Raw genomic sequence first — 26,181 nt, 5'->3', positions numbered from 1 at the left:
TCTCCAATAGGGCGCCAACTATCCCTACTTCTAGGTAGAAGGCTCCCAGGCTGCAAACTGACCTTTAACCTGGAAGCAGATATCAAAAACATGCCAGGGATGTCCCAGCACCAAGGCCAATATCTCTGCAAGGATTGGATATAGTGTTTGGTAACATGATCACAGCAAAACCACCGCAATGGAGCAGACCCCTCCATATGTCAGCATTCAACAGAGTAGTCAGCCAGCTGTACCAGGAGCCACCACAGCAAGGTGCTGTAGATATGCAGTTGGCAATTAAGATATGTAGAGAGTTATTGTACACCATTCTCCTCCTGTACACCATCCACAAAATGTGTGTTTATTGTAGACAAAGTAGAGTAAAACTTCGCAGAATGACAAATCCTTTTTTTATGTAAATGTTCATTTCCTGCTCTGCAGATTTCTATATTAAACATTTTCAGCAAAGCCGTGCAGATCTGGCAACGATCACCTGTCAGACAAATGACAAGTCAACTGGTTGTGGGGAGGTAAAACTGACAGATCTACGTTTCAGGGCTGCTGATATGCAGGAATATAGCTGGAAAAGCAGACGGGCCCATAAAACATTCAATCTTTATTTACACAACAATAACTTTAATGTCCTCCAATCCCCTTTAGTGCCCCTCCCCCCCACTCAGAAGTATCTGTGTCACACTATGGATTTTTTTACATCGTAATCCTGCAGACGAACATTTAAACCACACTTCCATACCAGCAACCATTCAGCGTCTGTTTCCTATTGCAGATTACATTGTGAAAAGTTGGCACTGTTTGGCTGCTGAGAGGAGAACGAAGCAGTAAGATATCTCATATATGAGGCCTCCATTGTGAATACACCAAACCCTCAGGCAGCTCCTCTCCAGATGGCTGCTACAAAGAATCAGGATATCTGAACAGCCCTAGGGTGACATCATACAGCCTATAAGATCCACTGGATGAAAGGAAAAATCCCTAACAAAATATATAAATGAGAATGGCAAAGACGGACATTAATCTGATTCGGACTCCTCTTCCTCTGCGCTCTCCTCATCCTGCAAACAAAAACACAATCAGTAGCCAGTTTTCCCCAGCAGGAACAACTCTCTGCAATCCCCAATACACTCCACATCATACACCCCTGTAACCCCTTCTCCTGGACTAAAATGCATTTTATAAAGCACCTCTCTATACAGTGACCGCTTTCTTCCTCCTCCTATAAGCATGTAGTCTGCAGGCTCCATCCCCAACCTAGCTTGGGGCCTAGAACAGCTCTCCCCCTAATAAGTAGAACCTAAGACCCTCTTCCCCCATAACAGACACACACTGTACCTCTCCAGCCTCCTCTTCCTCTGCTGGAAGTTGTGATTCTTGCTCTTCCTCGGCTTCACTTTCCTGTGCCGTTTGTGATAAGATCTCTTCACCCTGAATACAGAGAATTCTTATTGGCAGTGACTGGCAGATAAGGGAAGCGTCTCAATGCAGATACGTGAAGGGCAGATGTACAATTGTGGTTCTCACCTGGAGGTCCCTGTTCTTTAAATTCCCCAGCCAAAAAGCCTCTTGACAATTGTTGAAGGTCAGCATAGCCTTCACTCTGTACACAAACATCTCCAGGGTCTTCTTTAACAGAGGGACGTGTGTGGTGAGCCCGGAATCCCGGTGGATCTGGGGAGAAGGTATAAAGTCAACTAATACAACAGTTCTGAGACCAGATAGTAAATGGGGAGATGCACTTTGCAGCGTGACACTGGGGGGAAGTACAGGTCACACATGTAGCAAAGAGTGACCACACATGTAATCATACAGAGGCCACACATGTACCATGGAGTGACAATAGATTATACTGATACCATGGAGTGACTGCACATGTACAATCGAGTGACAATAGATCATACTCATACCATGGAGTGACAGTACATGTACCATGGAGTGACAATAGATCATACTCATACCATGGAGTGACAACAGATCATACACATACCTTGGAGTGACCACACATGTGGTGAAGCTGCCGTGTGCAGAGCTGCAAGATTTTCAGCAGGTTTTGCACATCGTCCTGTAACAAGGAGAAGAGAATTCTTTACACAGGCCAATAAGGGACTTTATTTAAAGTGAGACATGACAAAGGAGGTAGAAAACAGATGGATAATAAGAATTCTTCATTGTGTATGATTAATAAAATTCCCCCCTCCATCTCACCTTGTGCTTCTTGAAGCTACAGTCGAGGAGAGGCATGCCCAATTTAAGGAAGGTCTCCACAAAGAGGCGGCCATACTGTAATGGAAAGAGATGTGATGCAGACAGGACAGGAACGACGGCTCCAAATAGAAAAAAACAAATGGCCGACTTACCTTTAGACAAATGCTTAAAATTGGTCTTGTGTCAAACACCTACAAGAAAAAAAGAGTAACAGAGGGATGATGGGAGAGGACATGCAACAAGTATGTAGCCATGCATTATTAACATGTGTGCAACCCACTGACCGGTCTCCATATCCCATTCCTCTGGGTCTTGCCTGTGTGTGACTTACATTGTGCACATAACCCTTGGGCCTTCTCAGTGTATGACATATATGGTACATGTACCCACCAAGCCTTGTCTGTGTGTGACATATATGGATCATGTAACCACCAGGTCTTGTCTTTGTATGAAATATATGGTACATGTACCCACCAGGTCTTATTTGTGGGTGACATATATGGGCCATATAATCACCAGGTCTTGTCTGGGGGTGACATATATGGATGGGCCATGTAACCTCCAGGTCTTGTCTGTGGGTGACATATATGGGCCATGTAACCACCAGGCCTTGTCTGTGGGTGACATATATTGTACATGTAACAAACAGGTCTTGTCTATGTGTGACATACAGTGTACGTTACTCACCTTGATCAGGTTTACCAGGATATGAAAGTTACGTACTGCTAAGCTCCACTGTAGAAGGTGGTCGGCCTGAACCTGTAAGACAGACAACATCCCTCCAATGATGGGATAATCCAAGTTTGTGCCATTCTATGATTGCCATTTGCACATAGACATCTACACACACCTGCTCACTGTCCGACTTCTTCCCAACCGGAATATTCCGCACATACTTTTCCAGCCTGTCCATCAGGACTCGGAAATAAACCAAAAAGGATTGTCTAAAAAGAAAAAAAGAACAGTAGGAGGGACATTATTGGTGCATATTCCCTGTATAGAGTGTCACCTATCATAACATGTGGCTAGAGCTATCCTACCACACTGTGACACAACACAAGAGTCATGCGCCTATCATCGCCACACTGTCATTTACCCAGAACACAAGAGCCACAGCAATCACACACTGTACCATGGGACCCGGACAGACACCAGTCATTGTAATATTTGTGATGTGACCAGAACACAACCACCACACCCTTCATACCGCATTTTATCTGACTAGATAGGAACCAGTGGAATCAAACCACAGTGTATCATGTGAAACATAACAGAAGAAGCACACTCATTATAGCACAATGTTATGTGATCAGAACACAGAAGCCAGAGCCACCACTATTACATTCCATATTGTGACCAGAGCCATCCTACTGTCATGTGAAGAGAGCACAGAAATGTGTCGCATTAAGAGTATACATTACCTGGTCAGTGTTGGATAGGTGGATGAATGTCCGTCTTTTGTGGTGTTCATCAGCTCTGAAACACCAACACTACAGATATCTTCCACAGCTTTGAGGACATCTGTGTACTGCAGGTATATCCTGGAAGATAAGACAAGTCAGACAGCAATTGTGAAATTTTTGTACTCCCCATAAAATCCTTTCTCTAAATGACTTCATTGGGAGGCAGAGCATAGGACTAGGAAGTTAAAGGGTTCCACCTCTTGTGAACAACCTTAATCCTGAACATGACATGGGAGCTTAGGGGCAGCTCATAGTACTATTAGAGAGAAAAGAAGCAAAGCAATGGCTACAGAGACCTGCTCAGGATCTGTTAGTCGAATCAGCCCTTCAGGGACTTATGTGGAGTACAAGCATTCACCTGGTCTCTGAACATCCATCATGAGACACAGCAGACCTCTGAGGACATTCCAAAGCAGCTTTACAAGAAGGAAGAAGGGGTAATAGAGATAGATAGATTGCAGACCTGAGGCGTGTCAAGATCACACCTTGAAACCAACACTGGCTGAAAACACAAAGAGGTAAATCAGTGAAAGTTTAAAGCACATTGAAGATGGCAGCTTCCTCCTTCCCTCAACAGCATAGAATGAAAGCCATTTCATACCTTTAAAGTCAGTGAGCCTGAGTCCTTAAAACAGCAAGTCAGACTGACTAGGGACCAAGGAAAATGTTCAGAGATCACTTAAGAGGGCCACCTAAATACCTCAAACTTTAAAAGGGACTCAAAAGTAGGAAAGAGAAAGCAGGGTACCCATGGGGTGACTAGATAACTGAAGGCATCTGCAAGGAGATTCTCTAGAGGGGGAGAACAAACCTGCAGACTTTTTCAGTTGGGGTGAGATGCCATTATGTTGATACCTGGAGTCCCCCCGATTTTTAGGAATATTTTGTGGGAAAAGACCCTTTTCCTGAACTAAATTGCTGGCAGCAGAGAAAATGCCTTTCCATTTTTTATTTTCTAAGATTTGCACTGCAGACAACTAGAAAAAGACATTCTGTCCTACTAGTGTGCAGAATCATATCAAAGTGTTGAAGGAGATCTCTGGAAAATCTTTGGTAGTTTATGATCCAGCCAATCTTCTAAACGGTCTCCTGGTAAACCAACAGGCATCATCCAATCAGTACATTTTTTAAACAACGGGTCCTAAAGATCCTCTGGCACAAAGGACCATTAGAACTCAGAACAGATAATGAATGTACACAGGAATGTCATGACAAATATATATGCATATTTGGTGAATTACACAACATGTATCATCCTATTCCTAATAGAAGGTTCCTGAGGGAAAAACAGGAAAGCACCGTCTATATCCATTCATCTGAAACATGAGAGAGACATTTATTAGCAACCTGGAGTAGCTAGAATTTGGAAGGTGGGGCAAGTCTGCAAGATTTACTAACCCAGAAAGTCAGATTTTTCTGTTAATAGAGACAGGTATAATTCACAAGTAAGGGGTGGACTTCCCTTCCTTTGCTTACCGTCCATCACGCTAGGTGTGGGGCTATTATCAAGTTAATGCTCTGTCCTCCAAATGAGCATTTAGAACCCCGCCCCCCACCACTATAAAATAGTGCTGTATGATTTGAATAATTACACCATAATCATCACAGCAGAATGAGATTCATACACCGCAATATATTTTAGTATGGAGCGCACCCTCTGGTGATCACTATGGTAATGTCTCTACTTCACTCACCAAAGTAGGTTCTGCAGGTTCTCACTAAATCTTACTCCCTTCTCACGCTCTCCATTGGGCTGTACCCAGGACTGGCACAAAAAACTTTTCACAATAGAAGCTGTTTCAGTGAAAGATCACACAAAAGGTTAAACATATTTAGCAGATCAGGCAGAAAAGCTGAGGCAGTAAATTATAGCCATTCTACCTATTTTGCTGCGATATGGAAGGATATCAGTCTTCTCTGCCAGGCTGATCAGCAGCTGTGTAAGGCACAGGGCAGAGTGGATGCTCGGTACACTACTGCAAAGGTTCTGCAAGTAGCTGAAACTGTGGCTGAGAGAAAAAAGTGGAGGAAATCAATATACTATGGAAAGCTGCAGATTTGCAAGTCTGACAGTGTATTCAGATATTCTAACTCCTTACCTGACAAGCTCTTCCATCGTCAGTTCAGCATCTGTCTCCTTAAGCCTTCCCACCAGGATTCCAAGAGCTGCCTTCAGGAAAGTGCGATTCTCATGATGGGAAAATCCAGGCCTAAATAAATAAAGTCACTTCTTTACCTGACCACAAATACACAATCAGTATAGCTCAGTGGCTAGTGACATGTCAATCACACACATGTAATGTTGAATGAAAATATGACAAACCAAGCAAACAGGGCATGGAAAACCTGAAGCAGCAGCTGGTAGCAGGAAGACATGTACTGATGTTCCTTTAGGTCGATTCCTAGGGCATCCACTACTCCATTCTTCTCTGTCAATGTCTGAATGGAACAGAAAGGAGGACACTGAACAAAATATCAACACTGGCAGAAGTCAATTATTATCAATTCCAAGTACTATAGTCACTCAGTTCTAACATTCTGCTAGCATTGTGCACAAATCTGATCATTACTAAATACCGTGGTCATTCAGCACTGTCATCATGCTCCCATTGTATACTAATTCCATCAATACCAAGTGGTACACGCAATCACTAGTGGCATCATACTCTCAATGTATACATATCAGAACAATACCAAGTACCATCATACTGCAGAAATCACGTCAGGTATTAAGCTGACCTGGAAATAGTTGTGGGTGTTCTCCACGTGGTTGCAGAGAGGGTTCAGAAGCTGCACTACAAATTGTACAACTTCCTGTTGAGTCTTCTGTTGCAGATGGGAGAACTCGGAGTTTCTGAATCCTTTCAACTGGACAGACAGAAGAATTCTACTTGGTGTTATCTGCATTTACACCGAACAATCAACAAAAAGTTGAACTAATGTCAGGAAAACAACCCTTTCGGTAAAACACATAAATAAGGCACTGTGGCTCAACACCTAAACGGAAGAAGCACATCTCCAAACTACTTTATAATAAAGTACACTTGTCCTGTTTGCCCCTCTTCCCTACTACAAAACACCCCCCCCACAAATGCATACTTACCAACATTCAACTGCCACATCCTCCACTGGCCATTCAGTACTGCAAATCTTCACTGTCCTTCCCATGCCTGTTATTATGCCACTATAGACTTCTATGGTCTACTTTTTGTTTTGAAGGATTCTGGGGTTGTAATACACAATCAAAGCCAGGACAGTGAAGATACATAACGCAGAATGTAAACAAATAGCAAAAAGACGCTGTTGGATCTACGTGGGTGGGCTAGGTTAAGTCAGGGAAAGGGGACAAAGAGGATAAGTTGTTTTCAAATGCACCTGTACAGTATTTACTGCCATCTTGGGGGTAGTTCTCCCACTTCTTATGATAAAGCTGATGACGTCACCAAGAAAAACTGTCACCGGGGAGTTTGTGATAAATATGTGCAGGCCACTCAGTGTGTGCTGTACAAAATGTCCCCGTGAGTCCTCTGAACACAATGTAAGAATGTTTTACTATAACCCTACCTTCATAAGTGGTGATCTCTTTGAGGCCATGAGGATGTGCTCCATTTTTCGGGAAAGATCCTCCAGAAGGAATACAAGCTCTGCTGGCCCCAGCTGCACCACCTCTGTTGCCTGTCAGAAAATACTTTATTGAGATTAACAAGTACCACCTCACTCATCCCAAAATTTACATTGTGGTTAACAGAATAATCAGACAAACTGTTCTCTGTATTTAGAAGGTACACTGTCAGGGACACACAGACATCAGTATTTTGTAGTTACTAATGTACTACGTCTATACAATGACAGCGGAAGACCTCGGCCACTTATCAGCCACACAAATAATATTATTAATAATAAACAGTATGTATATAGTGCCAACCTATTACACAGCACTGTACATTAAATAGGGGTTTCAAATGACAGACAGATACAGGCAGTGAAACAGGAGCAGAGGACCCTGCCCCAAAGAGCTTACAATCTAGGAGATCTGACAATATTCTGCTTTCCAAAAAATGGAAACATAGGTTGTACTTTTAAGTAACAAACCCAACAAAAGAGTAAGAAATTAACATTTTTTGTGGTACCTTTGTACTGAACCCCATCTCATCCACCTTTACTTTCCTGTCCAGTCCTGATTCAGCCTTTCTACCGAACTTTTAAGCCTTAACCCTTGTACTCTAACCTTCCTAACCCTGACCCTCACACCTTACTACTAAGCCCTGAGCCATCTATCCTCCCCTTTCCTGCTGACCCCCAATACATCAATTTTTGCCTTCCTGCCAAGTCCCAATCCATCTACTCACACTTTCCTACAGAGTCCCAACTCATCCACCACGACCTTCCAAACAAACTTGATGCGTCTACTCTCACATTTTGACTGAGCCCTGACCCTTTAACCGTCATCTTCCTATCAAGCTCTGGCTATTTTAATCTTTCTACCGAGCCTCAACCCTTCCACCTTCACCTTTGTTCTTAGCCCTATCAAGCTTCAACCCAATTATCGTGACCAAGAGCTGTCACATGAAATCACCACACAGTAGTGTGCTACCTAATAATGCATACTGGGCATTTGGCACCATATCATCTAAAGCATCCAAAATGTGGTAACATAAAGGCCTAAAGGGGGCTTCACACAGCAGTTTAATTGTCCAGGGAGTTCACACATAAGGTCAGACTCCAGGGTTTTACACTTTTAACCACTCTGTATTAGACCTGGTATTCGGTACCATATTGCTCTGCAGTGGTGTCCCATTTTAGTACCTTAGTGCACATTTCAGAATCTAAAAGGGAGCGAGTGAGGAGGCCGCTATGCAGAACCGTGAAGACCTCTAGATCCAACTCACGAAAGAATGGGCCAAAGCTGCTCAGCTTGATGGAGGGTTTACCAGTCTCTTCAGGTTCCTTGTGGAAAACAAGACATTTATTATGAACGAAACTAATTATGATTAATATATCTTTAACATTTTCTTATTAGTATTATACAAAGTGAGGGCATAAGCAAGCTGTACAAATTAAGTTGTAACATACAAATATACGGGGCAAACTAGCAAGAACAACTTTGCTTAGAAGCTTGCAATCTAAAATCATAAAGAATGTACAGGATGTTTGACAGTAGCCTTAAGGGTTGTATCCCTTCCCCAGGCTGTGACTGGACAGATTTGGAGAAGTTGCTTTGCCAGTACCAAGAACTGTTTTCCCTTCAGTCACAACCCACCTTCTCTAACTGGGTCTTCCCTGTATCCATATCCAGTTGTTCTTCTATCTGAGAACTTTCTGTGGAGGAGTTCTTTGCATCCAATGTGCGCTTTTTACCTTTAGGATAACAAAAAAAAAAAAAAAACAGAGATGACTGAATATTCTTTTGGACAGTGAGGTGGAGCGGCAAATCAGGTGGTTGAAACAAAAGTACTATGGGAGGGCTAATAAGCCAGGCAGCATGCTGGCAAAATTGGCCAACATGCATATGCCTAAATTATCTGCGACCCGAATGCGATTACCCAACGTCATTGTTTAAGCCAATCCGAATAATAAAGTGCGTCAGTTTCGGGAGGAGCTCTCCACACTCTGAGTCTCTAGCAGACTTTCAGCTTTCCACAGCAGATGCACTGTTTAAAGTTATTACACCCCCTACTATGTCTGAGAGTATGGTGGAGGCCATGGAAGCAGATATAACTCTGGAAGAGACACTTGCTGCTAATATTACTCCTAAATCCAATAAATTGCCAGGTCCAAATGGATTTTCTGCCTCTATTATGAAAAATGTCAGGATCAGTTGGCCCCAAACGTAGTGCATTTTTTCAACCATCTAAAGCAAAATCCTAATGAACCATACTCCTCCTTATTAGTCCATATCACCATGCTTCCCAAACCTGGCAAAGATGTTTTAGAGGTACATAACTATCGTCCGATTTTGTTATTGAATGTAGATATCAAAATCCTGACTAAAATTTTGGCTAACAGACTGAACACATTTTTGCATGCAACAAAACATAATGACCAGGTGGGCTTTGTCCCTGGCAGACAAGCCCCAGACAGTACATGGAAGATTATCAGTCTGATTCATTTGGCACATCAACGTAAAATTCCGAGTATGTTGTTGTCATTAGATATACACAAGGCTTTTGACTCAATTTCCTGGGATTATCTGCTTTTTGCCTTGTCCAAATGGGGTCCAATTTCTGTTTTGGATTAGGGTATTATATTCTACTCCGGTAGCGAGAGTCCGATATATGTCGTACTACTCTTCTGCATTTCCTATTCAACAAGGCACGCGCCAGGGGTGTCCTCTTTCACCATTACTTTTTGTGTTGGCTCTCGGGCTATTGGCACAAATAATTAGTTCTGATCCCAATATTCATGGGTTGGAAATTAATGATCGCATAGATAAATTAAATCTATTTGCAGATGATATCCTCCTTATTTTACCGCGACCTATAGTTACTCTGCCTAACCTAGTCACAAAACACCACATAATTTTGCGGATATTTCAGGCTTGTGCCTCAAGACTAAATCCACCGCCCTCAATATACCTTTTGCCACAATCTAGCGATACATGTGACAGACACTTATGATACATTATATACATCTTATTTTCAACCCTTACTCACACGCCTAAAGATTAAATTGACTAAATGGATGCACTTACCGCTTTCATGAATGAATAGGTCGTGTTAATCTAGTAAAAATGACTGTTTTACCAAAAGTGCTATAAATGTTCAGGTCTATTCCCGTGCGGGTCATGCCAGTATTTTTAAAGAGCCTCCAGCAGGCAGTTTTTAATTTAATTTGGAGCGGCAAGAAACCGAGCATTGTGCAGAAGTTTATGGTTTTACAGAGGAGGCGCAGTGGTCTGGGGGGTCCCAAATTTTGCTAAATATCACCAGGCCTCATATTTATATGCTGGGACTAGAGCTCCTCAGTGGGTTCAGTTGGAAGCAATGGTATGTGCCCCATTAGATGTTGGAGCATTCCCATGGCTACCAGCCAAACTGCGTTCCTCATGTATGAGCCCCCATCTTAGACATATCTTGACAGTATGGGATTTGGTGCGATACTCCACTGGCCTGATATCGTCTTTCCTACCTTTGCTCCCTATACTACATAATCCATTGTTTCTTCCAGGTCATGAGTCTACTGGAGCATTTGCTTGGTGGACTTCTCATAATTTCACTGTGGTATACTCATTGCTTACACGAACAGGTATTATGAGTTGGGAACAAAACAGTTTCACATGAGGCTCCTAGTAGGGAATATTTCCGTTACATTCAGCTTAGGCACTGGATAAAATCTCTGTTAGGTTCCAGAAGGGTTCGGTTATCTTTATCTGTCTTGGAGAATATCTGTCTTTGAACTCCCCTGTGGCCTAATTTGATTTCTATAATTTATGCTGCATTAAATGCATTACATTCTCCAAGAGATCATAAATTTGTAGTTGATTGGAAAAAAGATCTTTGATGCTCCAACACAGATGAAGCCTGGTGTCATTTGTGGTCCAAGCTGACCTCCTGTTCCATTAATATTGTGACCATAGAATCTGCTTATAAGGTTATGACTAGATGGTACATGGTCCCTGCAGGTCTGAAACACTGTACCACTAGTAGGTCAGGTAGCCGTTTCAGGGGTTGTCAGGAACTGGGTTTGGTTATGCACATATGGTGGACTTGCTCCTTTGTCATAGGATTCTGGGGACGGGTTTTTCGTCTGTTGAATACACTGTTTCAGACGCATTTGCCTAAAAATCCATGGCTGGTGCTATTTCATTTCAAACCACAGAACCTTTCCAAGGTGCAATTTAAACTGTGTACGTATATTCTTATAGCTGCTAAGCAAATGATAGCAAACAGTTGGAATAAACAATTTATTCCGTTCCATGAAGTTAAACTTAAGAGTTGACAATATATGCATCAATGAAAAGCTGTCTAGTACGTTGAAGGATACTTATTCTAAATTCATACAGGTCTGGGATCCCTGGGTCCAATACTCTGTGCCAGATTTAAATATGTTGGTTTTTGACAACATGGTAAAGTTGTTTTCCTGATAATTTTAATATTATTGTCAATATTATTGTCAGATTGTTTGTATACTGTTGTTTGAGTTTAAATGTTGGATGTGTATCCGGTGATCAGATTTTCCGATCGTTGGTTTATGGTGACCCCTCCCTTCCCAATTTCTTGTTACTTTTTTTTTTTGTTTTGTTGTTTTTCTTCCTCTGCATTGTAAAAGAATTATGTTTATGGATGCTGTTGTTTAAATTTAAATTCTAATAAAAATTTATTGAACATAAAAAAAACAGAGATGTGACAGTCCAATGGAAGAAAACAAACTGATTGAACTTTCACTGTGAACAGATTTCATTAGCCATCCAACTCTTCTAGTGAATAAAGCACCAGGAACAAAAGGATTAAAACCATTGTGTCCTCAGAATGTGGAGCTGTTACTTTAAAGCCATAGTTTGTCACTACTAGAGACTCCTAATGACAGTCTTGGTATTAATGGATTGGCATAGGGCCAATGTTGTGCATACATTTTTAAAAAAGGAACAAAGTAACTATAAACCTGTAACTGTCAATTGTTTAGTTGGAAAAATTTCAGAAGGTTTGACAAGACTCATAAATACAGTTTCTTTCCTTTTTCAGATGGGTGTCTAAACAATAAATATGTCAGGTGAGGTAGTTATGTATGAGAAGTAGTTATAATGTTATTTCTAGCATCTGTTGAAAATCAGCCTGGACCATTAAAAAAATACAATTAGATGTCACATTTACCAGAAGGATTGCTTTATAAATTGAAGGAGTATTTGACAATTGGGTTTTGTGCTTCTCACTATGATTGGTGAGACTTTAAATGTTGGACCTGTGTGGTTGGCTTGCTCAACAGGGTGAATGTCATTTCGTAGTGAATTGTCCTGGTGTATATCAATCCTTGTTTCACCTGTTATTGATCCACCTCTGTGACTAAGCCTTAAAGGCAAAACACACTTATGGCATGTATAGTAAACTGGGAGGTATGATCTATGGATTCGGTGACATGGATGTGTTGCCCTTGTTGTGTGACCACTGTTTTCTAGATTGGATCACTATGGGGAGATAGAGACTCCCCTTGAAAAGAACAGGCTAAAATTTGTGTTACATTAATATTGGCAGTTGTAGAAACCCCAGCATACTTTTTGTATAAATAGAAATTAGCTGAACTGATTTTTTTTTAATTCCAGAAGAGGCATTTTTCACCTAACTTTTTACCTATTTTATTTTTTACAAAATGTGAACTGCCAGCTATTATACAACTATTAACAGCACCTAACGTACTGGATGTATACAGAATACACCCCACATGTGAAAAGCACCCATCTCAAATACATAGAAATTATCTCACATAAGTATAAGGTCCTTGCATACAGGAAAAGCTTTCATCCCACATATGAGTAAAGCACCTACACACATACATAGAAAACACCCACCTTACATACACACAAAGTAGTACCTTTTTTTGCCTTCCTTGCAGGGACAGATGCTACTGTGTTAGCTGGGATTCCATGTTGATCACAATCAAAGTTTGCAGATGGCGGAATATATCCAGGAGACTCTGGAAAAAGAATGTAAATCAATCACAGAAAATTGTAGGACATTTTACCTGACATTTACTGAATCTGACAAACTGCCAAAATATTTTTCCTCTTCTCCATGTCAAACAGTGGCACTTTTCCTCTCTTCCCCTCCACACTGACACTTTTCCTTTTCTCCTCTCTGGCACATAGGGATCCTTTTCTTGATCTAGAGAACTTTAAGTCTATCTGTCCCTACAGGTGACATAATAAGGAAGAGATCAGCGTTACCTGTGAGGCATCTTTCAAGGACAGACTGCAGCCATGTGATGTTCTGTAGCCTTGTTAGAACTTTTCCCTTCATATCAGCATTTGGCTGCATACAGAAAGCATTGATAACCTGAAAAGGCAAGCGGGCCAATGTGACACCTTGTACAGCAAATAAAATAAAATTACAGTCAATCAAGTTTTATACATTAGTCACCTCTCTGAACCAATTAATGGTGAAGAAAAGCAATGAGCACAGGAACTCTCGCTCTTGTCTGGACAAGGAATCCATTTTGTCTATGATGTCAAGATCTGTAAGATACACGGGGCAGCCTGGAGACAAAAACATCCAGGTATCATGTTATGACTGTGTGTGCAGATAATTTGAGGAGCTAAAATATATAATATGGTAGAGTAATATAATACAATATGGAAAGCAATAATGAAGAAAAGGAGAAAACAATAAATCACAGCTATGCTTCATACATAGCTCACACCCAGGGTACAAGAAAGTCTGCACTGTGCATAAAATGAAACACCTACAATGAACATAGAATGATAAAGCGTGATACACCTGCAAAGCAAGTAGCATGACACAGCTTAACACATCTACAATATGTGAAAAAATCATACAGCATGATATATCTACACTGTGCATTGCGTGACACACCTGTAATGCAAATAGCATGATACATCTGTGAGACAAAAGTAAAGTAAAGGGAGATACCTAACAAAGCATCAATCTCATCCAAGTTGCCGTCATATTCATCCTCTATGCAGAGTCGCAGTAACCGAAAAAATGGTGACAGACAGAGTGGGGACACAAGGCTGTGGAGACATGTGTACAATAAGTTCTTACACTGCACTGGAAAGTAACTGAGAAATGTACAAACCAGATCTTACCGTCCCTCCGTGGTGTGTGATGCACCTTTGTTAGAGAAGTCATGTGACAGAAGTGGGAGGAGATTTATAACAACTATGCCTTGGCTTTCATCCTCCTCCAGATTGTACATGGCTTTCACAGGAAACGGGTGATTTCTGGAGAGTTAAAGAAAAAATATTTTACAAAAAAAACTGACAATGAGCCTTTAATGTGGGGTTCTTGAGGCGCATTTAAAGCACTTTTGTCTCCCAATGTATCCCATATTTATTGTAATTTTTTGTTTAATACGTCAGGATTACATATATAAATTGGATTCAGATATCAGTCCTTCATTTCTCCTCCCCACATTACTGGGGCCTTGACTGAGATTAGCGTGAGCTAGAAGAGACACATCATCTATACAAACCCTTCAATCTTCTGGTCCAAATCTACTACGTAATCATCTTGGAAATCATCCACCACCGTCTTTCTAATATATTCCTGCAGGAGATAATCACAAGAGATATCACAGCGCCACATGACACAACAAAGACTAACGTCATCTACAACAAGGGTTTGGTTGTGGTGTGGAATCTGTAGAGGTTGCTCCAAAATCAGGGTTTCGTTCTACCTGCTAAAGAGTAAAAATGTAAGATGTAGAAATAAAGGAGACACAATTGATGAAGTGGTTAGGTGTATGGTATTGTCCTATCCTAGTTGGAAGCCAGAATGTTTCAGGGGTAACAGAATCTACCTTCTTCAAGACTTGGGTTTGCAGGTGAGTTCAGATTGCCTGGATGGATCTCTTCAGATTCATCGTTCAGATTACCATAGATGGTCTTAAATATTTTTTAAGTCTTTATTCATGCCTCCCTGCACATCCAAGCCCACCAAGAAAAAAGGAAACTATTAACCCTGAAAAATGTTTGCTAAAATGTCAATAATGTACACCTAACCACATCATCATTTTGTCTCCTTTACTTCTTTTATAGGAAGTGTGCACCTGATTACATCGTCATTTAGTCTCGTCCTATTCAACTCTCCAATAAAAAGGTTTGTTTAGGGCACTATATGGAGGTAAATTGTGTGTGTATGGGGGAATACAAATTCTATCAGAAAATTTCTGCTCCTTTCCACCTCTTTGTGAAAGATGTTGAACTCACCATTATTTGGGGATGCAGGTTCCTCTTCTGAACCAGACTGGCTAGCTCATCATAGTAAAAGGCAGCAGACTCCGGACTTTGGTCACAGCAAGTACGTGCCAGTTCCAGGAGAGAGGTGGCCTGTTTCCATACACAGTCACAGTCACAGTCACAAAACAGGTAGAATGGAATCATTTATTTACTATGTTACAAGAGTGACTGACCTGCCGAAAAACATGCGGACTCAGGGCTGCAACATCTGAACTGCTGCCTGCTGACTTTTCTCTACAGAAAAGGGAAAACTAAGCTTTGTGTTCCTTTTTTGCAAAGTCTCATAAATTCAATAAGAAAGAAAAAACAAAACTTCTGCTGGTACAGTATGCAATTTTGTTGATCAAGACATGAGATATCACAGCTACCCCCGGATGCAGTTTGGGTACTGCACCCCTTTCCTGTTCCTATATGTACCAGTATGACTGACCTGTCACTTGTGGCCATGCTTCCCAGCATCCTGACTGCTCCAATCACTCCAATGCGCTTGTACTTCATTACTGTGCTGGAAAGTTGCTTCCTGATGACAATGTGTATTTCATCCTAAAGAGACGAATAAAAAAACACCAACAACAGCAATTGTTGAATTTCAGGAGGTTATTGAGGGTGACAGGAAAGCCATAATTTCGATTCACTAGAAAACATAGTCCTTCAAGCTAAGCCTAAGTGTTAAGCTCAGGGGAACAATAACCAGTTTCATCAGACAAGGACCCATAAAAAAAGCTGCCAATCTTCACTTCTGCCAATCTGTATCATATCCAAACACAGAGAGTACCTCCTACTCACTGGATTTAGTCATGTTTTACCACCCTTGTATAATAATTTGTCAGTAATGGAGGATTAAGTTGTCAGTTCAGTGCTCAGGACCAAAGTTGTGGAAAACTTGTGAAATCAATTAGAAAAAGTGAATCATAGTGAGCCATGTTGACTTCCACCTGTATGAAAAATATCCCCAAATTTATTTTCATGGGTACCTGGATGTGAATGCCTTCATTGACGAATGCCAGCTTACAAAGGATTTGAAAGAGTTTTCGGATCTGTTGGACATTCAGATTATCCAGGTAGTCTAGTATACCCTGTGGGAAGATAGAGCAGTATGATTACCGATCTTGCCAGGTGCCTCACAGGCTGCCTACTGTATAAAATAAAAAGGTTAGAGAAGCTGAATGGACTAAAATATTGCCATACAAGTCCTGTAATGTATTTTGCAGAATTATCTTACAATTAAGCAAATAAGGATCAATTAATATTATAAAAATAACTTGGTAATTCTGGGAATTTTTCATGGACTTGTCAATATTCAGGATTCATTTCAGGAAACCTGAAGCACTCCGCAAACGATAAAACAATGCTCTAAAATAGATTACTCCATTGGCCCTGTCATCTTTCTGATAATTATACATTGTCACAAGTAAAACCATCATCTACTTCATAATACTTTATTTGATGCCTGTTGGTAATACAATACAATTTAGTACAAACAGAGAAGTTTTGTGTTACTTCAGGAGCAGTGATTTAATAGGGATCCTAATAACATGGAAATCAGTCCACACCAACATTCACCCACCTTGATAAAGATAGCATACAGAGCCACAGCTGTACAGTTATTAGATATCAAATCTGTTAAAACGTCCAGCGCTGTGTCCACTTCATCAGAATAACCGCTACACACATGAGTCACCAATGTTGCGATAAGCTCCTGCAAAAACACATCCAAATTTAAACAATAATGCAGAAAAAACTGGGTCATATGCAGCCTGCATGCACCTCAAAGCACTTTCACTGCCATGTTACACATAAAGCTGGGACAGACAACCTCAGATGAATGAAAAAATGATAGGTCAGACCATGCAATGCTCAGAGATGCTGCAGAAAGTTTCAAAAAAACTCCATCTTAGAGTCCACAGGCTTCAGTTCTCATGGTATAAGTTATAGTTCATTAAAGTAGAAAGAGAAAAAGGCTGAACACGTATGGCTTGTTTGGAAGGGTTGCCAGGAGAAAGCCTCTAGCAAGAACATGGCAGCACGGCTTAGGTCTGCAAAGATGCATCTGAACAAACTAAAGCCGCAGTCACCAACTGGTGGTCCACAAGAAAATTTTGTTGGTCTGCGGCTCTGGCCAGTGCGCCCCGAAACTGCGATGTTGCGGTTCAGGTACCATGACTTCTTTTCCCCTTTAAGTGACACTGGCACCTCGCCCATGCGACTCTGGAGCCGGTAAAGTTAGAGGTCTGTGGGTCCGAAAAGATTGGTGACCACTGAACTAAAGGACTTTAGTCCTTTGGACAGACAAGACCCAAGTTGAGATGTTTGATCATAATACACAGCGCCACATCTGGTGAAAACCAAACTTCAAACTTTACCTCGATCGCAATACCACAATGTTGTATAGAAGAGAGGGACAAAATACATCCACACTAATGTGAGAGATGGATAAAGTAATCCAGAAACCAATGACTTCAAGTTTTACAGCTAAAAAGGCTTCTATAAGCTTTTGAACTTGAAGAGTACTTATATGTATCACATACTTATGTCTTTTTATTTTCACACTGGCTTAGTTTTTGTTATATAATGGCACAGTAAAATCTGGTTTATACCAGAGGTTAAATTTAAAGCATTTTTTATATCCTGATACAAAAAACATAAGAATTAGAAGGGTGCACTTTCTTTATCCTGTGATTGTATATAGTCCCTCACATACCTGCTGGCAGTAGCGGTCAAATGCTGAGAAGGCCAACTTATAGAGGTTGTTGCTGAACGACGCAACTTCTGGTTCAGAGGACCTAAGGAGAGTCTGCGCCAAGTTTAATATGGGAGGAAAATAAACCATCAAAACCTGTAAAGAGACAAGGCCATCAGCTGGCTGGAGAGCTCATATCTAAGTATAAAAACTCAATTTGTTATTTACCACAACAAATCAAAAGGGAAAACAAAAGTACCAAACTGCATGAAAAGAACACGACCCCCCCACCTGCAGGTTGTCACTGCATTAAAAGAGCTTTGAGGGGATGGTGCAGCGCACTGTTCACCAGCACAGAGCTGAAGACGCTGATATTACTTATGTTCTAGAGTAAATTCTGAGGGACGCACCGGTATGTGTCTGCTAAAGGCACTCTGCAGGAGGCGGCTGGTGATAAAGCCACATCGGATCTTGTTTCTTAGAACACGTTCCACTTGTTTCTTACTGTTGGGGTTGATGGAGTAAAGAATAAGGAGAACCAAAAAGTCTGTGACCTGCATGAAAATCAGCATAAAGTTTATACAGCCTTCACAACATTTTACTCTTCCAGAGGTCCATTCACTAGGACATCCTACCTTGTGTTCCTCTGCATTCTCCACATTTTCTATAGCCTAAAAGACAAAAACATAAATTATGAGAGTGCTCCACTGAGATCTGCAATAGGTCTGCTGAGTAGAAAAAATAACAGTAAAAAAAGCTGACTCTCTGTACAAGATATAACAAATACACAGCCAGATCCCTGAATACAGACATTCCCTAACTCACTCTGATCCAGGCTTCACACACATGTTTCTGGAACCAGACGGCCGACTTTATCACCTCCATGAGAATTGTCACACAATCGTGTCTGCCTTTATCTGGGGCCTTTAAGGAACTAAGGAAGACAAGGCATTAGAGAAAGAAAAAGCCTGTACAAAATGGATTACATCTTTATGTACATACTTCTGTGAAGACTTTGCCATTCTACTCTGAGTGACGGAGAGCTGTGATAGAGAAATGCATGACTCCACATCCAATTTCTGACGGAGCTCTGAAATCACCTTCAAGGACATAGAAGACAAAGAGACTTTATTCTCACTCTGCATTAGAAAAATGAAGAAATGAGAAAAGCTAAACAGTTGTTCAAAGTGGTGCAGCCTATCCTGGGTGTGACACCCTTTATTGTGTGCTGCAGTTTTACATCTTCTCCCTGGCTCATGCATCCCAGGGTTCAATGTATGAATGTTGTAGTGGAGATATTTATAGTGTAAAACACTCTGGTGCAGAATGATGTGGATGTTCATTGTACAGCACTGTGGTATATGTCAGAGCTACACAAACATAGTAAAAAGAAAAACAATAATAATAGTGTGTGTGACTGTGGGGGGCATAGTACGATGGTACAATGAACTCTTTGCAGAACTAAAACACTGGATGTAAATTTTTATTTTCTAAATTGGAGCACAGCACAAATCATTAACCAAACTGAGACATTCAATATCCTCCCATAGATATACAAATGATACCTCCACTGCATCTGTTGGAATGACGGTATGAAGGACAAATTTCACTATAATAGGCACCACTTCCAGGTCCACAGCGGACAATGTAGACATAACCCATTGGCGGACCTGGAAAGGGAGAAGATTAGTGGTGTATCCAATGGTAGGGTTTTAGGTTACACATATAATAAAAAGTACCTCTGTCAGAAGCTCCACATTCAGGTTCAGGCTAGATAATGCATCCAGAATGGTTACAGTAAGTTGGGAATTCTGCTGGAGGAGGGAGCTGTACAAACACAATGACACATTATTAGGACAACCTACATGGACGATGATGAGTATTTACTACGGACATCAGAGAATGTGATCTGACATGCATACATCTAATAGGACCAAAGCTTCACAAATCAGCATCATTCAATGCACACATGTGGGGGGATGTGATAACCATCTGGCACTACAACATATCATTGACAATTCTTACCATCACTGCACTCTGAACACACTTAGATATCCCTAAAAAAAAGGGCTATGTGGACAGAAAAGAACTGAGAAACAAGGGCAGGTCAGAGGCCTGAATCACAGCAAACATTTCCTGTACTACACTCACCTTAGCTCCTTAGCAACATCATTGTGCTCAGAGTCCTCCAAAATTTCAGGTAGGCTGCTAATAATGTGTTGCTGGACATCAGCCGGGGACACTAGAACAAGCTGCATGATCTTAGAGGTCAAATCCTACATGGAGATTGCAGAAGTTACATAAAGTTCCTATATAGAGAAGACATCTAGAGAGATGAGAAAGATTATTTAGAGCTACTACAAAGAGAAGACAGAGAGAACCACAGCCATGGCAGAAGTTACAGTGAGCTCCTATATAGGGATGGCAGAGATTGTAAGAGGCTGTAAACTAGAAAAAAAGCTATTGTTGGGTTTAAGCTGTGTTTAGGATTTGGGGTGAAAGGACACTCTTGTCAAGGAACAGTCACAGAGATTACAGTCGGGCTGAGCACAGAAATCAGCGTGCTGTATGTAAGTCCTGCACAGACATTTACCTTGCTACTGACAATCAGGTCCAGCCATTTCAGCTGGTTAATGATTAGACGAGGAATGCTGATTCCATCACTGCCAAAACTGGAAATATGAAGGAAATGATTGGAGCATTTAGCAAGTAGATAACATGTGGTAATGTCAATTCAAGAGAAATAAAGTGTACCTGTCATACAGAAATTCCGGCATCTTCTCAAACAGCAGGTTTATCAAAGGCCCCTAAAGCACATAGAGCTCCATGAAGGTAAAACTGAAACATGTCACCAAGATACCAGAAAGAAAGAATGAAAATGAATGTACCTGCAAAGTATCAATCCCCAACAGGATTTTGATCAGGCTGTCATGAAATGAGCTGAAGACAGGATTGCTGGTAGAAACAATGTGTGATAAATATAAATTACTGCAGTATGTGCATGACATAAATTTACAATATAAATAGATATGAAATAATCATTCACTGCTTGCATACAATCTATTCCATAGCCAGCAATCTTTGTTGGTGTTGTGGAATAACTTAAGGTTCTTTTTTTCATGTCCTGTGGATTGGGCCTTCTGGTATAACAAACAGTTCTCTCAGCAGATCAATGCCCCAGTTAAACTAAATCCCCTGACAGCTCTACTTGAGCTTCCACTGGATTGTTTCTCTAAAGCAACAACTAAACTGGTTACTTCTGTTGTGACAGCACCGCAGTGTCTTATCACCTGAAAAACATCTCTGCCTACTCCATTGGATTTATATAGGGGAGTGAAAAATGTCCAGCTAATAGAACTTTTAATGGCCCAACTGAATGATCATTTGGCCAAGCATCAGGAGATCTGGTTATTGTGGGAGCAGCGCTTCCCTCACCCCTCTCTCTATATTTTACACTTGGGCGCTGTATTTTTAGGGGCCAGAGGGGTCTGTACCTGGATAGGCATGGGGGAGGGAGGTCTTGAGTTCTGGAATATGTTTACATTTTTGTGTGGTTGCCTCTACTTTTCCATCTCTATGGATGACAGGCTTTTTCTAAAGTTATTTTTGTTGCCTCCCAAGTACTCCACAGTCATTATGGATTTCATCAGCTTTTGCTGTTTGAGTATTGTTGTTGTATGCTAATTGTTGTATTTATATGAGCCAACTATGTCTTTGTTCTGTTTTATTTATTCTTTTCGGTTGTCAAAAATATCTTTATTATATATTTTTCATTAGCAAAAGAAGGGAGTGCAGTGCATGTATTTGAGATATTACATTTCTATGTCTGACAAATACGAGTGCAGTGCGTGTATGTGAGATATTACATTTCTACGTCTGACAGATATGAGTAAAGTGTGTGCACGTTGGATATTACAGTTCTATGTCTGACAGATATGAGTGAAGTGTGCAAAAGAAAAGTTTCACTGGATGAGAATGAATTCCGTCAGTAAAGAGGAAGAAGCAGCCGATCTACAGAACAATGTTTCCAGGTATCCACAATGAAAGCCCATTGGGAATTAGTAAGTGTTAGACAGCACTGGATTATCCAGTGTTCACACTAAAATGAGTTTATCCTAAAGTTGTGGAGTCTCCTTTGGAGTTCAGGATTTACTCCCAATACACACAGGACAAGCATGAAAGCATGAAGTGGTGACCAATACACAGACGAGATCTCACCCCTCTTCCTCAGAACGTCCACATGGAAGAAGACAATTCCTGAAACGCTCCCGATCTTCAATGTGTGACTCCAGCCCTGCCATAAACTCCTCAGTCACCTATTTATAGATGAAACACATCCATAATTTGTACTGCAGACAGAGAAGAGGGATCTGCCCATGTTTAATGTGCATGTTCTTGGCCATGTGCATGGCCAGCTACACATAAAGGCTCCACACACCACAATATTGTACAACTCCATTAATGGCACCCGATTCAATGTCAACACTATGACTTAACCAGGCACCTATGGAGCTGTTTCCTTGCCAGCCGAGCAGGAAGCCCTGAGTGTGAAATAGGCCTAATGTATTTCAATAAAGATATATAACTGGTAATGCTGATAATGCATTAGAAGCTGTAAACTCTTGTACCAGTGTATGTGTCCATGATTCTGCTGAATATTTTTTCTGAACTCTGCATACTCACATTTGAAGATCTGGGATGTTTCTTTAAAGATTGCTGCAAGGTCTTCTGAAAAGCCATTTGATCTACAGCTAGAAAGGTAAAACAATATGAAATGATAGCAATTAAAATATACAGATGGTGGGAGGAAATGGCTTATTGGAGATGTCACATAGAAAATAGACAACCCATAGCCATGGCTGAACCAAGACCGTCCTAAAAAGAATCAGATATCTCACCAAGTTCATTCTGCTGCTCGCCAGATTTGAGGGTCATCCCAGAAGATTTTAGGATTTGCACAAACAGGCTGTCATTCTCCACCACCTCATCCTGCTCCTTGGTCTTCTTACTGCTCACACGGCGTTTCTTAATTTCTATAATAGAAATTATCTATAGTTTTCAATTGTTGGGACAGCCAGACAGAAGAGCTGGAGACCAGTGATGGATTTTGAGGAACAACTACTAATTCCTACACATTCCCCAAAATGAAAAGTACACTGCAGAAAGAGCCAGAGTATACAGGAAAGGAGCATGGCAAACTGCAGTATGTAAAAATTATTCACCAAGCATTTTCTAGTTTTGGGCTGCTACTGTAGACACCGACATGTACGACCCCTTAAAACATTGTTCTGTGTTTGCAGACAGGCCACACCCCAGTAGCTCCATGTTTGCAGACAGGCCACCCCCAAGCAGCTCCATGTTTGCAGACAGGCCTGTGTGCTCACTAGAAGTTATACCCTCAATTCTATTTATGGCAACAACTCCTTCTGTATCGTACACGAAGATCACTTTTATACCTTAAACAACTTTACTGTCCTTTGGGACCTCCTCCCTAACCTGCAGACCCTAGGGGCAGTTAAGGAAGTTTTAGGATTTGGACCTGCTGTGGCTGTAGAACACAATCCATATACAACCAGCAGCAACTGCCATCACATCCTCTATTTTTACACAGTATTCATATAGCACCAACATATTACACAGTGCTGTACAAAGTCCATCGTCATATCACAAACTGTGCCTCAAAGGAGCTCACAATCTAATGTCCCTACCATAGGTCATATGTCTTTAACCCCCTTGGCAGTATTCCCGAGTGTGGCTTGGGGTTAAATTTCTTTACAGAAAGTGGTAACCCTGAGCCACAATCGGGGTGGAACGGAGGACTTACCTGGTCCTCACAAGCCCACGGGGTCCTTCAGCAATGCCGGCCAGGCATCTGTGTCCACTTGGTGATGCCCGGCCGTCATCGGTATCATGTTGGCAATGCCCAGCATCTGCATCCCCTGGCCCTGCATCCCGACGTGTAAACGTTGGAGACGTGAGGCTAGGGGATGCAGATGCCACCCGGGTATGTGACGTGTGTGCGCGGCCAGGTGGAGTGCTTCGGGGGGCGGGAAATTTAAAATTAGAGATATTTTCAAATGTACCAATTTGACATTTAAAATTACAAAATATTCATACGCCCAGGGAGGTTAATACAGTCTAAGGTCAATTTGAGAGGAACGCAATTAACCTATCTGCAGGTTTTTGGAATGTGGGAGGAAACTGGAGGGCCCAGAGGAAATCCGCACAAACACAGGGGAACCTGCAAACTCCATGCAGATAGTGTCCTGGCTGAGATTCAAACCTGGGACCCAGCGCTGCAAAAGACAGAGTGCTATCCTCTGAGCCACCATGCTACTCACTAGAGATACTGGCAGATGAATCTTCCTGTTCACCTAACTTAGACGTCCGCCGTTTGGAGCTCATCATTAATGATCCTGAAACAGAACAATTCCAATAAGAGTTGCTTCAACATGTACATAGAATTTGGGGTAAAAGATGGGGTGTGAGGAAAGGGGTACAGGACAAGGGCTGGGAATGGGGTACAGAAAAGAGGACGAATGGAGTATAGAATGGGAGAAAGGAATGTGGTACAGAGGATCAGGACAGGGGGAAGGGATAGCAGGTATTTGTGTTGATTAGAATAACTGGGAAGGAATGAAAGTGAAGGAAGGAATACTTTAGTTGGGTTGTAGGTTATTTGTGGGGGTTGAAAAGGAGCTGCATTCTATAGGGGAGAAGAATAGGAAATGTCAGCAAATACTTTGGAAATCGAGAAGTGGAGTACAAGTTTTTAGAAGGGACTGAAAGCAATGAGAGGGGCTGGAGGGTATTGATGGAGGTGGGGGGAGGGGATTGAAAGATTTGAGCGGGGGTGGAGAGTAACGATGGAGATAGGGGAGGGGTTTAGGGATTTGAGCAGGGGTGGAGAGTATTGAAAGAGGTGGGGGGAGGGGATTAAAGGATATGAGCGGGGGTGGTAGATATAGGCAGGTGCTTTTGGAGGAGTGGGGAGGATGGGGGTATGAGGGGTATATTGAAGTTAAAGTGTGTGGGCGGGCTAGAATGTATGAGGGGGAAATTGAAGGCCCTGAGTGGAAGAGGAGGATGAGGAGGGGTGGAAGGTATAAGCAGTGGTAAGAGGGAAGATTGAGAAGGTTGGATTCCCCTCAATACAGAACCTGCAGGACATACTTATATGAGGAATATATCGGCACCCAGGAGAGGGGGGAAGTAACTGGTTGGCACCGGAAGTGGGTACCACGAGGTTGGTGGAAGAACTGTCTACATACCCCTATTCTCTAAGCTTCCCGCCTGGGGTCCCCCAATCAGCCTTCAGTTCTGAATTCACCAATGACAGTGCAGTTTAGAATAAGAGCGGGAGAGAAAAGTCACATGGTCTAACTTAGGCTGTCAAGGAAAAGCTCCGCCTTTTCAGTAGATAAACCCGCCCCGTACCCTCCCACATATTCCCGCCTCAGTATTACTCAGCCCATACTGCTTCTAGTTTAATCTTCTCCCACAGCGACAATCCCACCCATTGGACCCCTCAGTAGGTCAACTCGGTTCCGGTTCCGTTTAGTTCGGGGTCGGGTGGGTGATGTAAGCTTGTATTAATTTTCACACAGAGCGGGAGAAAAAAAATAAAGAGTCATTTATATTTATAAGATGGGAGGGTCTGGGCGTGTCCATCGTGAGGACGTAGATAAGGGATAAATAGATATCTGCACCCCAATCCTCTCCTTGTGGTACCCCCTTTGGTCTTAGTTGCGCCTTTCAGTTCCCCCCTGTAATTGTCCACCTTCCCTTTCCCGCCTTTGTGGGTCCTCCCCTGTGTATAGTGTCCTACAGGTATGACCCCCCCAGTGCCTGCGTTATGTCAGGGTCCCCCCTATGTATAGTGTCCTACAGGTATGTCCCACCAGTGCCTGCGTTATGTCAGGGTCCCCCCC

General features: G+C 41.8%; 2 protein-coding genes across 3 annotated transcripts; both read right to left on the bottom strand.

Annotated features, from left to right (window-relative positions):
- Positions 1-312: 312 nt before the first annotated feature.
- On the bottom strand, positions 313-19,279 carry LOC140336857 (Fanconi anemia group D2 protein-like). The gene is made up of 32 exons (XM_072420259.1): positions 19,076-19,279; positions 18,886-18,921; positions 18,661-18,804; positions 18,272-18,406; positions 17,138-17,269; positions 16,545-16,646; positions 16,001-16,113; positions 15,744-15,804; positions 15,541-15,660; positions 14,805-14,878; positions 14,419-14,553; positions 14,243-14,343; positions 13,733-13,848; positions 13,540-13,648; positions 13,188-13,289; positions 8,923-9,020; positions 8,469-8,609; positions 7,227-7,337; positions 6,402-6,563; positions 5,986-6,101; positions 5,762-5,872; positions 5,544-5,671; positions 5,357-5,456; positions 3,621-3,740; positions 3,050-3,143; positions 2,887-2,958; positions 2,352-2,390; positions 2,200-2,274; positions 1,982-2,056; positions 1,519-1,665; positions 1,330-1,422; positions 313-1,052 (listed from the first exon to the last, which is right to left on the bottom strand). The coding sequence occupies exons 1-32, from the start codon at positions 19,133-19,135 to the stop codon at positions 1,011-1,013; spliced, it is 3,264 nt and encodes a 1,087-aa protein (XP_072276360.1). The 5' UTR covers positions 19,136-19,279; the 3' UTR covers positions 313-1,010.
- A 1,118-nt stretch (positions 19,280-20,397) lies between these two features.
- Positions 20,398-25,661, bottom strand: LOC140336858 (Fanconi anemia group D2 protein-like). 2 transcript variants are annotated; one of them, XM_072420260.1, is made up of 9 exons: positions 25,522-25,657; positions 24,592-24,666; positions 23,149-23,283; positions 22,934-23,001; positions 22,469-22,566; positions 21,139-21,205; positions 21,005-21,057; positions 20,844-20,922; positions 20,398-20,526 (listed from the first exon to the last, which is right to left on the bottom strand). In XM_072420260.1, exons 2-9 carry the CDS (start codon positions 24,656-24,658, stop codon positions 20,398-20,400), a joined length of 696 nt encoding a protein of 231 aa, XP_072276361.1. In that variant the 5' UTR covers positions 24,659-24,666; positions 25,522-25,657. The 2 variants fall into 2 exon arrangements, with proteins under 2 accessions (XP_072276361.1, XP_072276362.1); XM_072420261.1 differs by having other exon boundaries at positions 20,440-20,576; positions 25,522-25,661.
- Between the last annotated feature and the right edge of the window lie 520 nt (positions 25,662-26,181).

Source organism: Pyxicephalus adspersus, chromosome 8 (assembly GCF_032062135.1).
Source record: "Pyxicephalus adspersus chromosome 8, UCB_Pads_2.0, whole genome shotgun sequence".
Taxonomy (NCBI): Eukaryota; Metazoa; Chordata; class Amphibia; order Anura; family Pyxicephalidae; genus Pyxicephalus; species Pyxicephalus adspersus.
The sequence above is the reverse complement of the archived record's forward strand: the minus strand, read 5'-3'. Positions and strand labels throughout refer to the sequence as shown.

What these genes read in the sequence shown, in the direction of transcription:
- LOC140336857 (XM_072420259.1), bottom strand. Translation starts at nt 19,135, where the DNA reads ATGGAGGTGATAAAGTCGGCCGTCTGGTTCCAGAAACATGTGTGTGAA. An exon ending in AGAATGCAGAGGAACACAAG is followed by an intron (nt 18,805 to 18,885) that starts GTAGGATGTCCT and finishes ATTTTCATGCAG; the next exon opens with GTCACAGACTTTTTGGTTCT. An exon ending in TCACACACCACGGAGGGACG is followed by an intron (nt 14,344 to 14,418) that starts GTAAGATCTGGT and finishes ATGTCTCCACAG; the next exon opens with CCTTGTGTCCCCACTCTGTC.
- LOC140336858 (XM_072420260.1), bottom strand. Translation starts at nt 24,658, where the DNA reads ATGATGAGCTCCAAACGGCGGACGTCTAAGTTAGGTGAACAGGAAGAT. An exon ending in CGAGCAGCAGAATGAACTTG is followed by an intron (nt 23,002 to 23,148) that starts GTGAGATATCTG and finishes TTACCTTTCTAG; the next exon opens with CTGTAGATCAAATGGCTTTT. An exon ending in TGGGGATTGATACTTTGCAG is followed by an intron (nt 21,058 to 21,138) that starts GTACATTCATTT and finishes TATGTGCTTTAG; the next exon opens with GGGCCTTTGATAAACCTGCT.